This window comes from Piliocolobus tephrosceles, chromosome 1 (assembly GCF_002776525.5).
Source record: "Piliocolobus tephrosceles isolate RC106 chromosome 1, ASM277652v3, whole genome shotgun sequence".
NCBI classification, from domain to species: Eukaryota; Metazoa; Chordata; class Mammalia; order Primates; family Cercopithecidae; genus Piliocolobus; species Piliocolobus tephrosceles.
This window is the reverse complement of record NC_045434.1, coordinates 209,251,771-209,273,197: the sequence shown is the minus strand read 5'-3', so window position 1 is coordinate 209,273,197 and position 21,427 is coordinate 209,251,771. Positions and strand designations below refer to the sequence as shown.

The window sequence follows — 21,427 nt, the reverse complement described above, 5'->3', positions numbered from 1 at the left end:
TTGTTGTGCTTTAGCAAAGAGACTGGCAGCATTGTGTCCCTGCTCTAGGGATCTGTGGAACTTTGAGCTTGAGAGAGATAATTTAAGGTATCTAGCAGAAGTTTCCAAGCAGCAAAGCATTCAAGATGTGACCTAGCTGCTTCTAACTGCATATGCTCATATGTGTTCACAAAGAGATGATCTGAAATTGCAACTTGTATTTAAGAGGGAAGCAGAGCATAAAAGTTAGGAAAATTTGCAGCCTGATCATGTGGTAGAAAAGAAAAACCCATTTTTTTGGTATGTGTGTGGGGGGTAGATTCAAGGCTGTAGAAATTTGCTTAAGTAAAGAGGAACTGAATGTTAATAGTCAAGATAATGGGGAAAATGACTCCAGGGCATGTCAGAGACCTTTGCACAGCTCTTCCATCATAGGCCTGGAGGCCTAGGAGAGAAAAATGGTTTTGTGGGCCAATCCCAGAGCCCTGGTGCCTTGGGACATGATGCCCTGCATCCAGCTGCTCCAGCTCTAGCTGTGGCTAAAAGGGGCCAACGTACAGCTTGGGCCATTGCTTCAGTGGGTGCAAACCCCAAGCCTTGGCAGCTTTCACATGGTATTGGCCTTATGGGTGTGCAGAGGGCAAGAGTTGAGGCTTGGGAGCCTCCACTTAGATTTCAGAGAATGTATGGAGCACCTAGATGTCCAGAGAGAAGTCTGCTGGAGGGGTGAAGCCCTCATGGAGAACCTCTACTATAGTAGTGCAGAGGGGAAATGTGGGGTTGTATCCCCTACACAGAGTCCCCACTAGGGCACTGCCTAGTGGAGCTGTGAGAAGAGGGCCACTGTCCTCCTGACCCCAAAATGTTAGATCCACCAACAGCTTTCACTGTGTGCCTGGAAAAGCCATAGGCACTCAACACCAGCCTGTGAAAGCAGCTGTTGGGCCTGTACTCTGCAGAGCCACCAGGGGTGGAGCTGCCCAAGGCCTAGCCTTGGGAGCCTGTTCCTTGTGTCATTGTGGCCTGGATGTGATACATGGAGTCAAAGGAGATTATTTTGGACCTTTAAGATTTAATGACTGCCCAACTGGGTTTTGGACTTGCATGGGGTCTGTAGCCCCTTGATTTTGGCCCATTTATCCCCTTTGGAATGGGAGAATTTACCTAATGCCTGTACCTCCATTGTATCATGGAAGTAACTAACTTATTTTTGATTTACAGGCTCATAGGCAGAAGGGACTTGCCTTGTCTCAGATGAGACTTTGGATTTGGACTTTTGAGTTAATGTGAGAATGAGTTAAGACTTTGGGGGACTGTTGGAAAGGCATAATTGGTTTTGAAATATGAGAAAGACATAAGATTTGGGAGGGGCCAGGGATGCAATTATATGTTTTGGCTCCGTGTCCCCACCCAAATCTCATGTTGAATTGTAATCCCCTATGTTGGGGGAGGGACCTGGTGGGAGGTGATTGAATCATGAGGGTGGATTTCTCCCTCCCTATTCTTGTGATAGTGGGTAAGTTCTCATGAGCTCTGGTTGCTTAAAAGCATACGGCACTCTCCCCTTCTGTCTCTCTCCTGCTGGCCATGTGAAGATGTGATTACTTCACCTTTGCCTCTGCCATGATTCCCGAAGGTAAGTTTCCTGAGGCCTCCCCAGCCATGCTTCCTGTACAGTCTGTGGAACCGTGAGCCAATTAAACCTCTTCTCTTTATAAATTACCCAGTCTTGGCTAGTTCTTTATAGCAATGTGAGCATGAACTAATACAAGGGACATTTGTCACCTCCTGGCTTTTCCTCAAGTGAGGGGTGCCCATATATAGAAGCCCTCTTCATAGGCATAGACCTCTGGGTTCTTATCACAGACTTGCTTCCCCTGAAAGGCCTCTCCTGAATATCAAAGAAGACCCCTCAGGGTCAGAAGTCTCAGATGTGCTGTGGTGGGTGGGGGTTGCTTCTCACCATAGATGACCCCCTTGTCCACAACCCACAACCATCTTCTTCCCTCTGTGCTGATCAGGACTGGGGCAGTGGGGTTCCTGTATTTGTGACATGGCTCCTTTTTCGATCCCCACTGAACTGGGACGTCCCTAGGGGCAAGGGCTATCTGTCTCGTCAGGCAGGGCTCTCCGTGTGATGAGCCCAGGAGCTTTCTGTCACCCCGATCCCTCCCGGACATCAGTTTGGCTCAACAAGAAGAAAGTCCATTTGTCAAAGCATTCTGTCCCCTGTGAGCAGGGAAGTGGCCACAGACTCAATTCCTGACCATTCACCAGGCCAGATAGCCCAGGCCCCTGGAATGGTGCCAGCATGGGGCTTGGGTCTGGTGCCTCACTGGGCTGGATCCCTACCTCCAATCTGGTTTTCCTTGGGGATGGGGAGGAACCCTAAGCATGGCAACGAGGTTATTTCCCAGGACCCAAGTCTTCTTCCCAGGGTTGGCCTGCCCCATCCTGCCCCTTGGGGGTTTGGCACTTGTCACTCTTCTTTGCATGGCCAAGCTAAGGACAGAATTAGCGCTGCACTCTCGCTCTCGAGGCTGTCTGAGTGCCAAACCATCTGGGAGAGGGACCAGAATGGGGTCTCCTGGGATTCTGCCCAATGCTTTTTCTTTTGGTTCCTCTGGGAAAAGATCCAGAAAAAGACTGAAAGCTCCTGGCTGAGAGGGAGGGGGTGGGGGTGGGACCAGGCCCTGCCCTGCTGTCAGAAGTCCCTGGGGCTCTGGGAAGCCAGGGTCCCACTCTGCTAACACAGTAATTGGTTCTCAGTGCAACTGGGGAGGGCTGGCGGGGTCAGCCCTCCCAGAGTCCAATCAGACTTCAGGGATCCTTGCTACACTCCTGGCCTGCAGGCTAAATGCAATTTCATGGAAACTTCAGGAGTCAAATCCTCTCCAAAAGGCTGGGCTGGGGCCACACCATGAGGGTCTGCAGCTCAAGGATGGTCAGAAAAATCAGGACTAAGACAAGACCCCTACTTCATCCTCCTCGTTTATCCCTGCCCACTGAGACGTGCGTATCCCCAATCTGTTTCCTGGGAGAGCCAGTGAGAGGCATCTGCCCTGTGGGCTTACTTGTGTCTAGACACATTACAGGTGGGGCGATAGGTGGGTGTGGACATTCCAGGAGGACCTCTTTAGCAACCCCCCCATAGTTTGGTAACATGTCCTCAAGGACCAAAAAGGAGATAGGTCCTGGCTTGGGGTCTCGTCATTTGCTGTCGCATGGTACTGTAGTCAGCAAGGGGACTAGGGGGTCAGGCAGAGCTGGTTCTAGATCCCTTGAGGCCAGGAGTTCCAGGTTGCAGTGAGCTATGATTGTGCCACTGCACTCTAGTCTGGACAACAGAGAAACACCCTGTCTCTCTCTAAAAAAAAAAAAAAAAAAAAATCTGGCTCCAGTGCTCACGAGCCTACTAACCTGAGCAAGGGTTTCCCCTGCTGAGTGTCTTCTCACTTATGGAATAGGCTTCGTAATACCACTTTTCAAAAGGTTAGTGTGGGCCGGGTGCAGTGGCTCATACCTGTACTCCCAGCTTTCCTTTGGGAAGCCAAGGCAGAAGGATTGCTTGAGCCAGGAATTCCAGACTAGCCTGGGCAACATAGCGAGACCCTATCTTTACAAAAAGTGAATAAGTGAGCCAGGCGTGGTGGCGCATGCCTGTAGTCTCAGCTACTAAGGAGGCTGAGATGGGAGAACTGCTTGAGCCTGGGAGGTGGAGGCTGCAGTGGCCATGATCGCACCACTAAACTCCAGCCTGGGCAACAGAGTGAGATCCTAAACAAGTGTAGCGTGAGGTAGACACTGACAGTTGCCTCGTTAGGGCTCTCCTTAGCACCTTCTGTGTCCTCCCAAAAGTCACTATGACCTTGGGCTTGCAGTTGGAAGCCATCCATCTGCTTCCCTCTGTCCTCAACCTATATTTTAATTATTGCTCATGACGTCTTTTTCTCTGGTGTGGCAGCCTGGTTCAGAACTAGGGACTGCGCCTCCACGCAGGATTGTATTTCCTGCTATGTTAATAGCAGGCTCCACCACGTGACCTGCTCCGGCCAATGAAAGGTGAGCACAAGTGACAGTGTTGTTTCCAGCCAGAAAACTCAAGAGCCAGTGCACAGTTCACCAGGTATGTCTACCCTGTGCCACAAGACATCCTCCCTGAGGCCCCCTGGTCAGCTTGAGTTTCAGAGTGAAGATGACACAGAGCACACCTGTAGCTATTCTTGAAGGACAAGTAGCAATAATAAGGCAGAAACTTTCATTGTTGGAAGCCACTGAAACTGGGGCGTCACATTCTGGCTGCTCCACATCAAGGCTGTTGGAAGTCTCCAGAGCAGTCTTGGAGTTGTGTTTTTTTGGTCTTCAGCTGCTGCCAAGTGGCATAGATAATGAACAGGTAAAACGTTATGCCTGGGGACTAGCCTCCATTCTAGGTACTCAATCAAGAGTGGCTACAGGCCAGGCGTGGTAGCTCACACCAGTAATTCCAGCACTTTGGGAGGCTGAGGGAGGAGGATTGCTTGAGCCTAGGAGTTCAAGACCAGCCTGGACAACAGAGCAAGACCCCTGTCTCTACGAAAAAGAAAAAGAAAACAGTTGGGCGTGGTGGCGTGCACCTGCAGTCCCAGCTACTCTGGAGGCTGAGGTAGAGGATTGTTTGAGCCCGGGAGGTTGAGGCTGCAGTGAGGCATGATTGTGCCACTCCTCTCCACACTCCAGCCTGGGAGACAGAGCGAAATCCCATGTCGAAAAAAAGAAAAAAGAAAAAAAGCATGGCTATAATTATGACTTGGCATTTCTGCACATAGACCAGATTGATGATCACCTGAGCTGTGTCTAATATTCTCTAAGTTGGGAGGGTTCAGCCTGAGGTTTACATGTGGGTTAAGACTTTATGTGACTCTTGGGAAAGCTCCTGGGTTGAGTCAGAGGGCTGTGACCTCCTTCACCTCCCGGGGACCTCGCCTGTTCCTCTCCTGCCACCCTGGCATCCACCTGCAAGAGCTGTATGAATAGAGGCTAGTTGATATGAAACGACATGGCCCACTCTCTTCCCCACTGTCCAAGGTGAGGTTTACTAAGCTTGTGGCAGCAGGAAGCGTGCACTCCGGGGGAAGCAGGGGGCATCTCTACTAGGTCATTTTGGCCGTGACTTTGCCCCCATTGATGGAACCTGTGCCAATCTCTTCTGCCACTCCAGACCTCCCCCTGCCCCTGTGATCAAACGGGACTCGGTCTGTAGCACCTCTCAGCACTGCCCTGATGGTGAGGAGTTGTCACTGCGTTTCCGGTGACCTATGACCCTTTCCTAAGCAGATTATTGGCTTCTTGTACTGGTGGTCTTCTCAGCAACATTCCCCTATCTGCACCACACGCACTCTAGGTAGACAGTGGGTGCTCCATAAAGACCGGTTTTGCCCTCCTGAGTTGATGGCCTGGGTGCCATGGCAGGACAGAGGGCATCTCTAGCTGTGGCCAGCTCTCTGCAGACTGGTTCATATAGGTCACACCAGGGAGAAAAAGCAGCCTCAATCCATGGCTGCTGGGAGGGGCCTGGCGGAGCAGGCAAGGAACTGGGCACCTCTCTGCCCGTAGGCCTGGGCTACACTCCCTCTCCTGATTTCGGCCACCTTCTCTCCACCCTTGGCAGCTGGGGACCTTGAACAGACCAATTATCTCTCAAAGGATGGAGTTTTGTGGTTGGGACTGGCTCCCTCCCAACTGCCCACCAAAGATTTGAACAAAGGAACATCACAAAAGCCATCTCTCTTTATTTCTCATTCTTGCCATTCAACCAGTTTGCGCAAGCTGAGGATGAGTGGGTTTTGGAACGGGAGGCAGAGCATCTGGGGACAGACCCTCCTGGAAATGGTCTATGCACACTGCTGAGGCTGGTGAGATTTGAGAAGCAATTGAACAATAAACTCTACAGAACTGGAAATGTACAAAAGTGTCAAGGTGGCTGCTCGCTGGTTTCCTGCCTCCCCGTGGGGGTCAGTTACACCCATCAGTCCTGTGCAAAGGTCCTGGGACTGGCCCAGGGGCAGCCAGATTCTTCGCTGGGGACAGGAGCTGTCCTGCTCACCCAGCAGAAGCGGGTCAATGGACAGGCGCTTGGGTGTGTGCCCAGGTGCTGCGGCCCCCGAACTCTGTGACTCCTCAAGCGTGTCTTCATCCTGTCTCTATGTCCGCCCTTTGAAAGTGTTCATACAGGTGTAGGTTCCTGAGAATTTGTGGATCTCCTCAAGTGCAGCCTGTGGGAGTATGCTGGAGTGGGAGGAAGGAAAGAAAATAGCGATGGTCAGCGATGGTCAGTGGGGCAGGATCCAGGGGCTCGGTCACTGGTGGCCATGTGAGATGGGGCAGCAGAGGGCTGGTTCCTAAAAGTACTCCCCACCCCTCCAAGCCACACACCAGTTTCTCCCCAAACCTCCACCCTCCCCAGGGGAAGAGCTTTCAAGTAAGCGGATAAGCAGCTGTTTAAAAGGCAGCGGGAGGCTGGGCACGGTGGCTCATGCCTGTAATCCAAGCACTTTGGGAGGCCGAGGTGGGCAGATCGCTTGAGCCCAGGAATTCAAGACCAGCCTGGGCAACATGGTGAAATCCTGTCTCTACAAAAATATATAAAAATGAGCTGGCTATGGTGGCATGTGCCTATAGTCCTAGCTACTGGGTAGGCTGAGGTGGGAGGATGGCTTGAACCCAAGAGGTGGAGGTTGAAGTGAACTGAGATTGTACTGCTGCATTCCAGCCTGGGTGGCAGAGCCAGACCCTGTCTCAAAAACTCTTTTCAGGCCGGGCGTGGTAGCTCACGCCTGTAATCCCAGTATTTTGGGAGGCCAAGGTGGGTGAATCACCTCAGGAGTTCGAGAACAGCCTGGCCAACATGGCAAAACCCCATCTCTACTAAAAATACAAAAAGCTGGGCATGGCGGCAGGCACCTGTAATCCCAGCTACTCGGGAGACTGAGGCAGGAGAATTGCTTGACATGGGAGGCGGAGGTTGCAGTGAGCCGAGATCGTGCCATTGCACTCCAGCCTGGGTGACAAGAGTAAAACTCTGTCACACACACACACACACAAATTCTTTTTAAAATAATGTTTTAAAAAGGCAGAGAGTGGGTGGTAAGAGCAATTTTTTTTAATTTAAATTTTTTATCTTTTTCCTAGATTCTGAAACAGAGTTCATTTTTTATTTTTCATTTTTGTGGGTACATAGTAGGTATAAATATTTATGGGGTACATGAAATGCTTTGACACAGACACGCAAATGTATATAATTACATCAACGTAAATGGGGTATCCATCACCTCAAGCATTTATCTGTTGTGTTACAAACAATCCGACTATACTTTTAGTTATTTTTATGTTTGTTTGTTTATTTATTTATTTATTTTTGAGACAGTCTCACTCTCTCGCCCAGGCTGGAGTGCAGTGGCACGATCTGGGCTCACTGCAACCACTGCCTCCTGGGTTCAAGTGATTTTCCTGCCTCAGCCTCCTGAGTAGCTGGAATTACAGGCATGCGCCACCATGCCCGCCTAATTTCTGTATTTTTAGTAGAGACAGGTTTTGTCATGTTGGCCAGGCTGGTTTTGAACTCCTGACCTCAGGTGATTCGCCCACCTCGGCCTCCCAAAGTGCTGGGATTTTAGGCATGAGCCACTGCGCCCGGCCCTCTTAGTTATTTTTAAATGTACAAGTAAATTACTATTAACTATAGTCACCCTGTTGTGCTATCAAAGACTTGTTCTTATTCGGTCTATTTTTTGTACCCATTAAAAACAAATGGTGGTTAGATGCCACTAAGTAGGTGACAATGGCTTAACCTGTGTGTGTTCCTTGTCAAGGGGAGTGCTGACCTTCTCTCCCTTCATACACACACACTTTCAAAACCAAGCCCTTAGCATCCTGGTGCCCACAGGCAGCTCAGAGATTCACCAATCCCAACTGCCCTGGATTCCACAAAGATGATTGTGTGGATCTGAGGAATCAGGTTCGATTTGGGTGTCACATCCTCCGGGGAAGCGTCCTGGGCTCACCCTCAGGCTTCTCCTCATGCAACCGGGAGCCCCGGCGCTTCCCCAGCAAGCCCTGGTGTAGTCCTTGCCCATTTACTTGTCAAGCCTGTGGGGGGCCTTCATGGCAGGCATTTTATCTCTGATCCCCCTTGCATGGGCCCGGCACAGAGAGGGCCCTCAGGCTGTCTGGTGACTCAAACCGAAGGGTCCTGGCCCACTCTAAGTACAAGATGAAAAAGGTTCACTTCTAGCTGGAGCAATCTGGAAGGCTTCCTGGGGGTGGTGGCATTAGAGTTGAGCCTTGCTTTCTCTTGGGGAAGGTGAGGAGGGATGCAGTTCAGAAAATGGGGAGGCGGGTGGCTCCTCCTTCCTGTTGAAAAGTAGTTGTGGGGAAGGTTGGAAAATAAGGCTGAGGGCTTACTGTGGAGAAGGCTGAGGTTTTCTAGACCAACTTTTCTCTAGAAAGCTCTGGAAGGCTTCTAAGAAGCTCCCCTGAGGTGGAGGGTGGCAGCCCGGCCTCAGTGAGGACCTGAGCCCCTGATCAACTAGGGGCTCCTAGAGACGGCCGAGGAGCATCTCAGACCCAAGGTCAGGATGGACTGAGGGAGGCCGACGCGTGGACTGGATGCCCCTGGGTGCCCCCTTCCCTGTGCCTCTGAAAGAGCTTTGAGTTTGGGGAAGACAGGGCTGATCGGGCTTGCCCCTCGGTTTCGAGGTTTCTGTGCCTGAGTGTGTTGGAGCAGCCTGAGTGTTGGAGCCTGGCTCGCCACGTCCTGGCAGCCAGGGCAGAAATTGGCTTTCCTGAGAGTGCATGTCGCATGAGAGCAGGGGCCAGCCTGGCACTTGGGGGCTTCCCTTCCTGAAAAGGCCTTCCAGGTCAGAGGGGTTCAGTTATGTGGGGGCCAGAGCCCCAGGGGAGCCAAGAGCTCATGGTCACCTGTGGCTCCAGGGACAAGGATCTCCTGCTGTACTAAGAGGCCCAAGAAAACTGAGTGTGGGACTGGGATGGGAAGGGTTTGCTGTACAAAGTCTGGAAAGTTCTAGGGGAATAGGACTAGGCTGCCAGGCAAATTCTGGAGGAGTCTCTCCTTTATAAAGCCTACCTCCCCAAAGTGCTCTGCCCTGCTACATCCCACCTGACTGGCACTAAGACGCTTCTGTGAATTCTGAGCCCTTGGCATCAAGATCCCTGTGTTCCCGCTAGCAGTAAACTTCCTGAGGGCAGGGGCTATGTCCAATAGGCTCTAGAACAGTGATTCTCAAAGTGAGGTCCAGGAACACTTAGGGGTACCCGAGATCTCTTCAGGGGTCTGTGAGGTCAAATTGCTTTTTTTCTTTGAGACGGAGTTTCATTCTTGTTGCCCAGGCTGGAGTGCAGTGGCGCGATCTCGGCTCACTGCAACCTCCGCCTCCTGGGTTCAAGTGATTTTCCTGCCTCAGCCTCCCAAGTAGCTGAGATTACAGACACACACCACCACCCCCAGCTAATTTTTTTGTATTTTTAGTACAGACAGGGTTTCTTCATGTTGGTCAGGCTGGTCTCAAACTCCCAACCTCAGGTGATCTGCCCGCCTCGGCCTCCCAAAGTGCTGGGATTACAGGCGTGAGCCACCATGCCTGGCCAATTTGTTTCTATAATAATACTAAGATGTTATTTGTCTTTTCACTTTAATTCTCTTAGTGAATGGTAGAATTTTCCAGAGGCTATGTGACACAAGATAGCACAACAAATTGAAATCAGATGCACATATTAGAATCCAATTGTCTTCAATTAAGCCAAACAAAGAGATTTGCAAAGATGTAAAACAATGCCACTCCTGACTACATTTATTTTGTTTTAGAATACATAACTAGTTGTCATAAAAATATATTTATATTAATGTAATGGGTTTGTTATGGCTATTTATAAATGAATAAATATTGTAAACAAATGTATACATCTTATAACATTTTTCTGGCTTTTAGTATCATTTTTTTTTTTTGAGATGGAGTCTAGCTCTGTCGCCCAGGCTGGAGTGCAGTGGCACGCAGGCTGGAGTGCAGTGGCGCGATCTCGGCTCACTGCAACCTCCGCCTCCCGGGTTCACACCATTCTCCTGCCTGAGACTTCCGAGTAGCTGGGACTACAGGCGCCCGCCACCACACCCAGTTAATTTCTTTTTGTATTTTTAGTAGAGATGGGGTTTCACCATTTTAGCCAGTATGGTTTCTATCTCCTGACCTCATGATCCACCTGCCTTGGCCTCCCAAAGTGCGTGAGCCACTGCGCCCAGCCCTGGCTTTTAATTTCTAATATAGTAAATAGTGATAGCTACAACTCACATTAACAAAAGCTCTTTGGGTTCCTCCATACTTTTTAAAACTCTAAGGGGCCCTGTGACTAACAAGTTTGAGAACTGCTGCCCCATGGTAAGTACAGCACATCAACGGCAAATGTGCCACCACTCCTCATGCTCATGCCCACAGCAGACATGACTAATCGATCACATGCGTACTGACCCAGAGCGTTCTCTCCCAGCCCCATACCTTTTTAAGATAACGAGGGCATGCATCGTCCATGGGAGGAGGAGGAGGGCCTGGTTGAGCTGCACAGCTTCCACTGTCCTCCGGGCCACTGTCTCCGGCTTCAGTGGGGGAAAGAGGTTGGGAAACCTGAACACAGGAAGAGACACAGTGGGTTTCTCCTGGAGAGGCATGTGCTTAGCTGGAAGCCTCTATGAGGCTGACATGTCTGGATCACCCTTTGGCCTTTCCTGTCTGGGAGACTCGAGGCCTGCTTGGAGTACTCCCTCTACCCCACACTCATCCAGGTGCCACATTGCCTCACTCCTCCAGGTGCACAGGGGTCTCTTCTTGAGTCAAGGACTTCTAGCCCACCCACTGGGGACTCATTCTCCCAAGCCCTCCAAGGGCTCCCAGTGCCCTAGGGCTTGGCCTCTCCATGGCCTGCACAATCCGGGCCCTGGCTGTCCTTCTCAGTCCTTTTTCCTACACTCTGCTCCTTCAGGACAGGTCCATCTCTGTTCTTGTCACATCACACTCTCGGATCAGGGCTTTTTGCCAGCTCTCTCGACGGCCTGGCTCTCTCCTCCCAGCTCCTCCTTTGGGAGACATCTCAGGTCAGTCCACCCAAAGCAACCTCTGATCTCGTCCCCTGCTAATTTCCTTGACTGCATTCACCCCACCTAGGAAGGCCTTGCTGGTTGGGGTGTTTCCTTGTTGGTGGCCTGTCTCCCCCATCAGACTATTGAGTTCCATGAGGGTGGAGGCCTGGTCGGTCCTATTCCCCTGCAACCCCAGCACCTAGCACAGCATCTGATACATAGCAGGAGCTCAGTAAATACTTGAAGGACTGAACACGCTGACAACTTGCTGCTTCCCAAATGTGTCCTGCTCATTCTGTCTGGAGGCAGGGGCTCGGCTAGCAATGGCTTTGGCTCAGCTTGCTGGTTCACTAACTCATTCATTGATTTAAACATTTGCACGGTGCTTTCCATGGGATCTCAAAATGAATGAATGAATGATTGCATAGCAAACATCAGGGGCCTCTCATGACTATTTAGAAGCATCTGACCCTAGACCCAAACAATGATGATGTTGCCTAACTGCCAGACTCAAGCACAAATTATTCTCCCGATTTACAGATAAGGAAACTGAGGCTCTATTGAGTCAGTAGGGCGTTAAGGATTCAAACCACGCCAATGCTCTATCACCCTTGCTCACTGCTCTTCCTGCCCCTGCTGGATCTTTAGGTGCAGGGCTCATGTTGCTGGGTCTGACCCCAATCCCACAAAGAGCTTGTGATCCGCTCTGGCACCAGGAAGATTAAGGGTGATGAATCACCTGGGTTTGATGTCATTCCTGAGCAACAGGCAGTCCTTGGACTCCCAGCAGGGGCTTGGCCTCAGAGGGCACATGGCTCTTACCCCCTGCCCTGTAATTCCTTTGTCAACATGATGGTGATTCTTTTTTTATTTTTTATTTTTGAGTCCAGGGTCTCACTTTGGTGCCCAGGCTGGAGTGCAGTGACGCGATCACAGCTCACTGCAGCCTCGACCTCCCTGGGCTCAAGTGATCCTCCTGTGTCAGCCACCCAAGTAGCTGGGACTACAGGTACATACACCATGCCCAGATAATTTTTATATTTTTGTGTAGAGATGGGGTTTTGCCATGTTGCCCAGGCTGGCAACTCCTGGGCTGAAGTAATTCCCCTGCCTCAGCCTCCCAGAGCACTGGGATTACTGGTGTGAACCCAGCTACCACGCTTGGCCATGATGGTGATTCTGAGGCCCACAGTCCTGTGGTTAAGAGGGGCCAGTCTCTGCGGTTCTGCAGAGATGAACGTGTTGAGGCAGCTCACTGATACTGGAGTCCTACAGGTGTCGTGGGCAGTCTGGATTCTCTGGCTTCCACCTGTGGCCTGTCCTGTCTCTTGGGAAAGGGAAGGCAGGATGGACAGAACAAAGTCCATGGGCTTGAGGGGAATCCTTCTTGGTAAGACCCCTGCCAGGGAAGCCAACAGAGGAGGTCTGAAGCACATCTGTGCACAGGATTTTTTCCTTCCTCTCCACGGTGGGTGGAATGGGGACACGGGGAACTGGCACAGCTCTTAACTCCCATGGAAGAAGTGCAAATTTGTGGAAGAGGCATGCTCAGCTAGCCAGTTCCAAGCTGTGTGGACTTGAGCAGGTAACTCTGCTTCTCTGAGCCTCAGTTCCCTCTTCTGTAAAATGGGAATAAAAGCTCTCTTGCAGGGTTGCTGTGAGGGCCAAATGCAGCAGTAGTTGTAAAGTGTTTAGTGGCTTCAGATGGTTCTATGGCTGGAACATCAAAGAGGCTCAATTGGCCAGGCGCGGTGGTTCATGCATGTAATCCCAGCACTTTGGGAGGACGAGGCAGGTGGATCACTTGAGACCAGGAGTCAGAGACCAGCCTGGGCAACATGGCGAAACACTGTCTCTACTAAAAATACAAAAATTAGCCAGGCATGGAGGCAGGTGCCTGTAATCCCAGCTATTCGAGAGGCTGAGACACAAGAATTGCTTGAACCTGGGAGGCGGAGGTTGCAGTGAGCCAAGATCACACCACTGCACTCCAGTCTGGGAGACACAGCAAGACTTCATCTCAAAAAAAAAAAAAAAAAAAAAAAAAGAAAAAAAAAGAAAAGAAAAAAAGAGGCTCAATAAATAGCAATTTATAAACAGCAACATCCACTGACATGGCCAGTCTTGCTGGGAAAATCATCCATTTTGTCCTAAACATGTCTTCACATTTAACCCATTTAACCCTGGGAAGCTGCTAAGCATGGTTGTAGGAGGAAACCAATGCTTTCATCCATTTGTTATTCTTTTAGGAAATGGGAGTTGGTTAGGTACCCATCTTCCTTGTACTACTCTTCTGGCCGAGCCCTTGGGGGCTTCCCTGCAAAACCATAGATCGCTAAGATTCACCTAGTGCTCGCTACTTGCCAGGCACGGCCAGATGATTCACACACGGGAGCTCATCTAACCCATGAAAAGGGGATACTATTATTATTATTGTTATTGTTATTCATTTTTGAGATGGAGTCTTGCTCTGTCACCCAGGCTGGAGTGCAATGGCGCAATCTCAGCTCACTGCAACCTCCACCTCGAAGGTTCAAGCGATTCTCCTGCCTCAGCCTCCTGAGTAGCTGGGATTACAGGCACCCACCACCATGCCTGGCTAATTTTTGTATTTTTAGTAGAGACAGGGTTTCACCATGTTGGCCAGGCTGGTCTTGAACTCCTGACCTCAGGTGACCTGCCCGCCTTGGCCTCCCAAAGTGCTGGGATTCCAGGCGTGAGCCACCATGCCCGGCTGGGGATACTATTATTATGAATCTCTTTTTAGAGGTTAGGAAACTGAAGCAGAGAAAAGTCAAGTAACTTGGCCAAGGTCACACAGAGCTGGGATTTGACCCCAAGCAGTTTGGGTTCACACCCTGAAAAAATGTGGTAGGAAAACCTTGAATTTCCTTCTTAAAGTGATAGAAAGGAAACTATGCTAGAAGGTGAAATAGACACACAAACTTGATGTCTGCAATGTCCTGCTTGCTCCTGTGCTCAGGACACCCAGTTAGAACTGCAGACTGCTGGCTGGGTGTGGTGGCTCATGCCTGTAATCCCAGCACTTTGGGAGGCCAAGGCGGACGAATCACGAGGTCAGGAGATCGCGACTATCCTGGCTAACACAGTGAAACAGTCTCTACTAAAAATACAAAAAATTAGCCGGGCGTGGTGGCGGGCGCCTGTAGTCCCAGCTACTTGGGAGGCTGAGGCAGGAGAATGGCGTGAACCTGGGAGGCGGAGCTTGCAGTGAGCCGAGATCACGCCACTGCACTCCAGCCTGGGCAACAGAGCAAGACTCCATCTCAAAAGAAAAAAGGCAAAAAAAAAAACACACTGCAGACTGCCACTGATGCACTACATATTTATTGAGCACCTTCTGTATACTCAGATGAAAAGAAACCAAACCAAAACCCATGGGGGGGAAAAAGCCAACAGGAAACATTAGTAGCCATTAGTCTAGACTCCTCAAAACTCAGAATTGATGACAATTTGCATGCAAACCAGGTGGTCTGCTAGGAAAATTAATAACATGCATTTATGAAGATGTTTATTGTTAGTAAAAATAATAAAAGCAGCAGCTCCTTATTGAGCATCTAGTATCTGGGCTTTGCACTAGATGTGTTACATGTATTATTTCTAATTCCCTGGGCTCAAGCAATCCTCCTGCCTCAGCCTCCCAAAGTGCTGGGATTACAGTCATGAGCCACCAAGCCCAGTACTTTTGATTCTCGACAACCAACACCGCACTGTCCCTATTAATAGTAACTAAGGCGGAATGAGTGACTCCCACGTGGCATGCACTACACTAAATGGTCTCATTGAATTCTCATCATGACCCTTCGATGTCATCCTCATTTTTGGAAGCAGCAGAAGTGTATAATTCAGAAGGTGAAGCACTGTACGTCGGATTGCAAAAAACCAGGGAGAATAGTATTTGAGTAATTCCCGGTTTTCATTCATCGATGACCTCATGCCCCTACATGACTGCACATCATTAAAGCGCTGTTTATTGGGTACTTAAAATGTACCACATACGCTGTTCCCTGCCAGATTCCATTTTGTCCTCACCGCAGAACTTATGACGGAGACATTCACATCACCCCATCTTACAGATCAGCCAGAGCAGTAACTAATGGAACCCAATGTCACAGAGTGCATCACAGGTATGAGGGAGTCACCACCCCAGGTGGCATGAGCTCTAGACCAGTGGCCCCCGTTCCCCTTGACTTAACTGGTCTGGAGGAGGAGTGGTGGGACCTCCCTACTGCTTATTTTAAATTGAGCTATGACCAGGCATGGTGGCTCACGCCTGTCATCCCAGCACTTTGGGAGGCCGAGGCGGACGGATCACCTGAGGTCGGGAGTTTGAGACCAGCCTGGCCAACACAGTGAAACCCGTCTCTATTAAAAATACAACAATTAGCTGGGTGCGAGCGTACGCCTGTAATCCTAGCTACTCGGGAGGCTGAAGCAGGAGAATCACTTGAACCCAGGAGGTGCAGGTTGCAGTGAGCCAAGATCGCGCCACTGCACTCCACTCCAGCCTGGGGGACAGACCAAGACTCTGTCTCAAAAAATAAACAAATAAATAAATAAACAAACAAATAAATTGAGCTATAATTTGCATACAACAAAAGGTATAAATCTTAAGCAGACAGTTTAATTAACTTTCATGTATTTAATGACGGCTGAGATCAAGAAGAGAGAACATTTCTGAAAGTCTTGACAGTTCCCTCGGCCTCCCTCCCAGGTTATACCCCCAGCCCTCCAGGGGAAGCCACGGGTCTGACTTCCATCACCCTAACCCAGTTTTGCCTGTTTGGGAACTTCCCACAGGTGGAACCAGGCAGAATGCACCCTGTCCCCAGCTCCCTTCGCCCCGCACGATGGCTGTGGAGGTGCATCTCCCTCTTTTGATCTTTGGGCACATCCCGCTGCATGCCTGTAGCTCTGGTAGTTTCATACAAGCTCCCTGAACCAAGCAGCAGGACCCTCCCCATTGTGGCATCACTGCCTTGCAGACCGAGAACCAGGTAAGACAGTGTCAAGCAGAGGGAAGAGGCTCCTTGGTGACTTTTTGGTTTGAGACAGGGTCTCACTCTGTCTCCCAGGCTGGAGTGCAGTCGCACAATCACAGCTCACTTGCAGCCTCAACTTCCTGGGCTCAAGCAATTGATCCTCCCACCTCAGCCTCCCAAATAGCTGGGTGTGCACCACCATGCTCAGCTAATTTTTTCTTTTTTGTAGACACAGGGTTTCTCCATGTTTCCCAGGCTGGTCTCAAACTGCTGGGCTTAAGCCATCCGCCTGCCTTGGCTTCCCAAAGTAATAGGATTATAGGTATGAGCCACCATGCCTAGCCTGATTTTTTTTTTTTTTTTTGAGACAGAGTCTCGCTCAGTTGCCCAGTCTGGAGTGCAGTGGCAAGCTCCACCTTCCAGGTTCATGCCATTCTCCTGCCTCAGCCTCCCAAGTAGCTGGGACTACAGGTGCCCGCCACCACGCCCAGCTAATCTTTTGCATTTTTAGTAGAGACGGGGTTTCACCTTGTTAGCCAGGATGGCCTCGATCTTCTGACATCATGATCCGCCCGCCTCGGCCTCCCAAAGTGCTGGGATTACAGGCGTGAGCCACCGCGCCTGGCCCTAGCCTGATTTTTATATCAGAGCTCTTTCTGCAGTCGGCTGACTGAACATGGCTTGGGGAGGCGGGTGAGAAGGCTGGTTCCAAGGTGGGTCCCCTGCTCACTGACCTGACTCTCATGCCCTGGAACATCTCGGTGCTGGTGTGGAAGGGCAGCACTGTGGTGGCGCTGACTCCCGGACAGTCCAGCAGCCCCAGGGTCAGGCTCTCCATGAAGGCGAAGGCTGACGCTTTGGATGTGCAGTAGTCGATGGCGCCGGGGATGGCAGACAGTGCCAGCACGGAGTTGAGGCACACGATGTGGCCGTTCTGAAGCTCCAGCATACGCGGCAGGAAGGCCTTGGTGGTCTGAGGGCGGATGGAGTGTCAGGGTGGAGCAGCCGCAGCTCTGACAACCCCTCCGCCTTTCTTTCGGGGAGAACAGCCCACCCTGGACACACACGATGCTCTAGTACCCGAACTTTCCTGCGAGGGAGAGGGTGAGGGCTCCCGGCCCTGGGACAATGAGCGCATTTCACAAAGTCTGATGTGTCCTGGGACTGGTCATTCGTCTTGTCTGGCCACCTCGTTCGTGGACATCCCTGCTGGCCTGAGCCCAAGCCCTGGCAAGCATCCCCTCCCCTCCATCCTGCCGGGGCTCCCTGCACACCGGGGGCTGGCTCTGGCCTGGGACAGCCCTTACCCAGAACTGGCCCAGGGTGTTGATGTGTTGGGACTTGAGGAGGGCATCGTCGTCACTGTCCATTAGGCTCTTCCCGTGGACCACGGCAGCATTGTTCACCAGGATGGTGATGTCACCCACCTGCAGGCGAGAGAGGGCCACGGGGCCATGAGGGCAGCCAGCCCAGGGCCAACAATATACGCTTTTTGTTTGTTTGTTTTTGAGATGGAGTCTCACTCTGTTGTCCAGGCTGGAGTGCAGTGGCGCCATCTCGGCTCACTGTCAACTCTGCCTCCTGGATTCAAGCGATTCTCCTGCCTCTGCCTCCCAAATAGCCGGGATTACAGGCTCCTGCCACCGTGCCTGGCTAATTTTCATATTTTTAGTAGAGACGGGATTTCACCATGTTGGCCAGGCTAGTCTTGATCTTCTGGCCTCAAGTGATCCGTCTGCCTCAGTTTCCCAAAATGCTGGGATTACAGGTGTGAGCCACCACACCCAGCCCAGTATACTTTTTAAAAGGGATATGGCCTACTCCTAAGTGAACGAGTAATTTCTGAGTCCATTTATGATCAATCAATTGATGTGTTATTTACAAGTTTTTCTTAGATATTCCTTCCTGCAGGCTACTTCCTGCCAGCCCAGTTCCAGTTATCCTGCATACACAGAGGCCCAGCAGCCACCTGGCCCCACCACCACCAGCCACAGGGCCTGGGGAAGAGAACTGCCTCTCTGAGCACCAGTCTTGATTTGTGAGATGGGGCTAATGCCACACCAGGACTGTTCTGAGGAGGAGAAATAATTTATGGCACACACGGTACCTGGCACATAGCATATTTATAATAAACGAGGTTACTGTGACATAAAAACAGTTAACATTACCATGTGCCTAACACTCAGGGTGGGTTTCCCTCTCTTGGAGTTCACTGATATATTTAGTCTAAACAGATGACTGGAGTCAGGAGAAGGATTTTCCCAGAGGCCAATGGGACATTTGCCCCGCCACAGTCCTGGAGAGAAATCCACACGGTCTACATTTCCAAGGGAACAACAGATGATTACGCCTGTTATGTAATCAACCCTAATCCCTGTCTATGTAACTAGGGCCAACTTCATGGGAGAGTGCCCAAAGGTGCCCTGGACAAAGCCATTCTGCCATAAGCAGAGCTCTCTTCCAGGCCACAGAAGAATGTTCTCTTTGCCCGGAATTAGCCTGTGGTCAGCTGTGTTAGGAACAGACCCTCCCAGGCTACAGACCTTCTCTCGGACAGCCTTGGCCGTCTGGTACACCTCCTCCCGGTTGCCCACATCGCAGATGAAGTAATGGCACTCAGTGCCCATCTGCCGGATCTCCTCCGTCGTCTCCTTCAGGCATTTCTCAGTCCGGCCCCAGAGAACAATCTGGAAGAAGAGAATAACAACGCAGAACAAATGGTCATTAAGCAAGCCACAGGGATGCAACAATTGCCACCAGAAATTCAGTATTTAAAGTGATTTGTGTTGAAACGACTGGCCTCCCTGGTTCCACCCAAAGATAAAGACTACAACATAGATTAATAATATAACTTTTGGCTTTTTCTGAGGCAGGATCTTGTTCTCAGGCTACAGCACAGTAGTGCGATCATATCTCACAGCAGCCTCAAACTTCTGGGCTCAAGAGATCCTCCCACTTCAGCCTCCAGAGTGGCTGGGACCACAGGTGCATGCTACCATACCTGGCTAATATTTTTTAAAAAATTTTGTAGAGTAGGGGTATTCTTATATTGCCCAGGCTGGCCTTGAACTCCTGGGTTCAAGCAATCCTCCCACCTTGGCCTCTCAAGTGCTAGGAATTACATGTGTGAGCCACTGCCCCCAGCCAACAATACAACTTTTTAAAGGCATATGATCTACTCTTAAGTGAACCAGAAGTTTCTGAGCCCACTTCTGATTAGTCTATTGATGTGTATTTAGGAAGTTTTTCTTGTATATTCTTTCAATAGGCCGCCTCCTACCAGCCCAGTTCATTTCCTGCAAATGCAGAGGCAATAAGCAGAGCTCTTTGTGCACAATGTTCCAGAATGCTCTCCATTAAGAATCAGCTGGCTTCACCAATTAGGTCTAGGGCCAGGATTATTAACACCAGCTGGTAGTATAGACAGGACCATGCCAGCCTCAAGGTTCACAGGAGCTAAGCCGAGCCTCCCATCTAGCTGCAGTCCCTCTCCTAAGGAAGTTCTGGAAGGGCAGTGACAAGGCTGCCACTGAGAAGGAAGCATGGTCTCACCCGGCAGGTAATAAACATGGACTCATTACGCCAGAAGGTGACCTTGGCAGGGCCACTGAGGGTTTGGGCAAATTTATGAATGGCCAGTCCATAAAAGGCTCAGAAGAGAAGCCTGGCTAATTCATTTTTTTTTTTTTTTTTTTTTTTTTGGGGGGACAGAATCTCGCTCTGTCGCCCAGGCTGGAGTGCAGTGGCCAGATCTCAGCTCACTGCAAGTTCCGCCTCCCGGGTTCACGCCATTCTCCTGCCTCAGCCTCCCAAGTAGCTGGGACTACAGGCACCCGCCACCTCGCCCAGCTAGTTTTTTGTATTTTTTAGTAGAGACGGGGTTTCACCGTGTTCGCCAGGATGGTCTCAATCTCCTGACCTCGTGATCCGCCCGTCTCGGCCTCCCAAAGTGCTGGGATTACCTGGCTAATTCTTAACGTTGACCTAACGGAGGACGACACACCTCCCCAGGATGTGTCACTGGGGCCAGTGAGGCCTCTGTTGGTAAAAGGGCCTGGAGTCGGATGACAGGGGGACCAAGAGCCCTAACTAAGAACCAGTTTCACCAGCACAGAGGGAGGAAGGCAGGGGGCTGAACACCACCCAGAGGACAGAAGCAGAGACAGGAGGAGCCGAAAGGGTTCTTGGGAATTTGTCCGGTGGGTTTCTATTTTTGTTTCTTTTCTTTTTTTTTATTTAAGACTATCAATGAAATTCCCCCTTTAAAAAAAATCCAACATGGAAATCCTAATGTGTGAAATCAAGAAAAGGAATAAATGATACACCTGACTTCCATAATATTTCCTTACTCTAAAGGCTGCTAATGAGAACAAAATGGCTGCTTTGGGATGGCAAATGTTTCAAACTGGGGGTTACAGATGGCAGCTCCAATCACATCAGACCCAGATCCAACTGACTTCTCTATTTTGCTTTGTTACATGGTATAGAGAAAAGTCACATGGATAAGGAGTTGCCAATGGTAACCATTTATCTGCTGCTCACCTTGAAATCTCAGAATTGTCACTTAAGCAGAGAGGGCACAAAACAGGCCTAGCTGGCGGCTCTCAGAAATGCCAGTGGTCTCCAATGGAATCGATTTTTTAAATTAGAGTTTTAAAAACTTTCAAAATATTTTACAAAAAAATAAGTGTTCTCTAAAACCCAATTTGAAAACCCCACTTAGTCTAGCCACTTTATTTTAATTAAGGTCTTGAAATATAGGAAGGGCTTAACAAGTGGGTACCATCAGTTCCTCTCCATGACCATATAAGTCCTTCAAAGGCAGATGGACTACAATTAAACAGGCTCCAAGGGACATTTTCTTGTCTGTTGAGCTAAAAACAGAATGTGTTCCTCCAGGAGAAGCTGGGAGGTTCAGTTCATGGGAAAGAAAAAAGACAAGCATTTGCTCCAGGAAGGCAATTTGGTGTAGGCCTCCTCCACTCCACTGGACCATCCCCCTCGCCTTGCAGCCACTGTCATCCAGGTTTCCTTTCTTCCTCCCTTCTCACCCTGTCTATACAGCCACCCATTCATCCGTCCATCTGTCCACTCTCCCATTCACCAGTCCATCCATCCACCCACCATCTACCTACCCCACTCCATCCATCCATCCATCCATCCATCCATACATCCATCCCTCCCTCCCTCCCTCATCTACCCTACTCCATCCATCCATCCATCCATCCATCTACTCTACTCCATCCATCCATCCCTCCCTCCCATCATCTACTCTACTCCATCCATCCATCCATCCATCCATCCATCCATCCATCCATCC

At 50.3% G+C, this 21,427-nt stretch overlaps 1 protein-coding gene and 1 pseudogene across 3 annotated transcripts in view; both read right to left on the bottom strand.

Annotated features, from left to right (window-relative positions):
* Positions 1-5,730: 5,730 nt before the first annotated feature.
* The window catches only part of DHRS3 (dehydrogenase/reductase 3), a 49,610-nt gene continuing 33,913 nt past the window's right edge, over positions 5,731-21,427 (bottom strand). For 2 of the 3 annotated variants that reach the window (XM_023191949.3, XM_023191951.3), the window contains exons 2-6: positions 18,651-18,794; positions 17,415-17,534; positions 16,842-17,080; positions 10,527-10,652; positions 5,731-6,246 (exon numbers count right to left, since the gene is read on the bottom strand). In XM_023191949.3, the coding sequence (XP_023047717.1) occupies positions 6,162-6,246; positions 10,527-10,652; positions 16,842-17,080; positions 17,415-17,534; positions 18,651-18,794 (714 nt within the window). In that variant the 3' untranslated portion in view covers positions 5,731-6,161. The remainder of the gene's footprint in view (positions 6,247-10,526; positions 10,653-16,841; positions 17,081-17,414; positions 17,535-18,650; positions 18,795-21,427) is intronic. The other variant, XM_023191950.2, reaches the window with a different exon arrangement.
* On the bottom strand, positions 7,763-7,864 carry LOC111526344 (annotated as a pseudogene).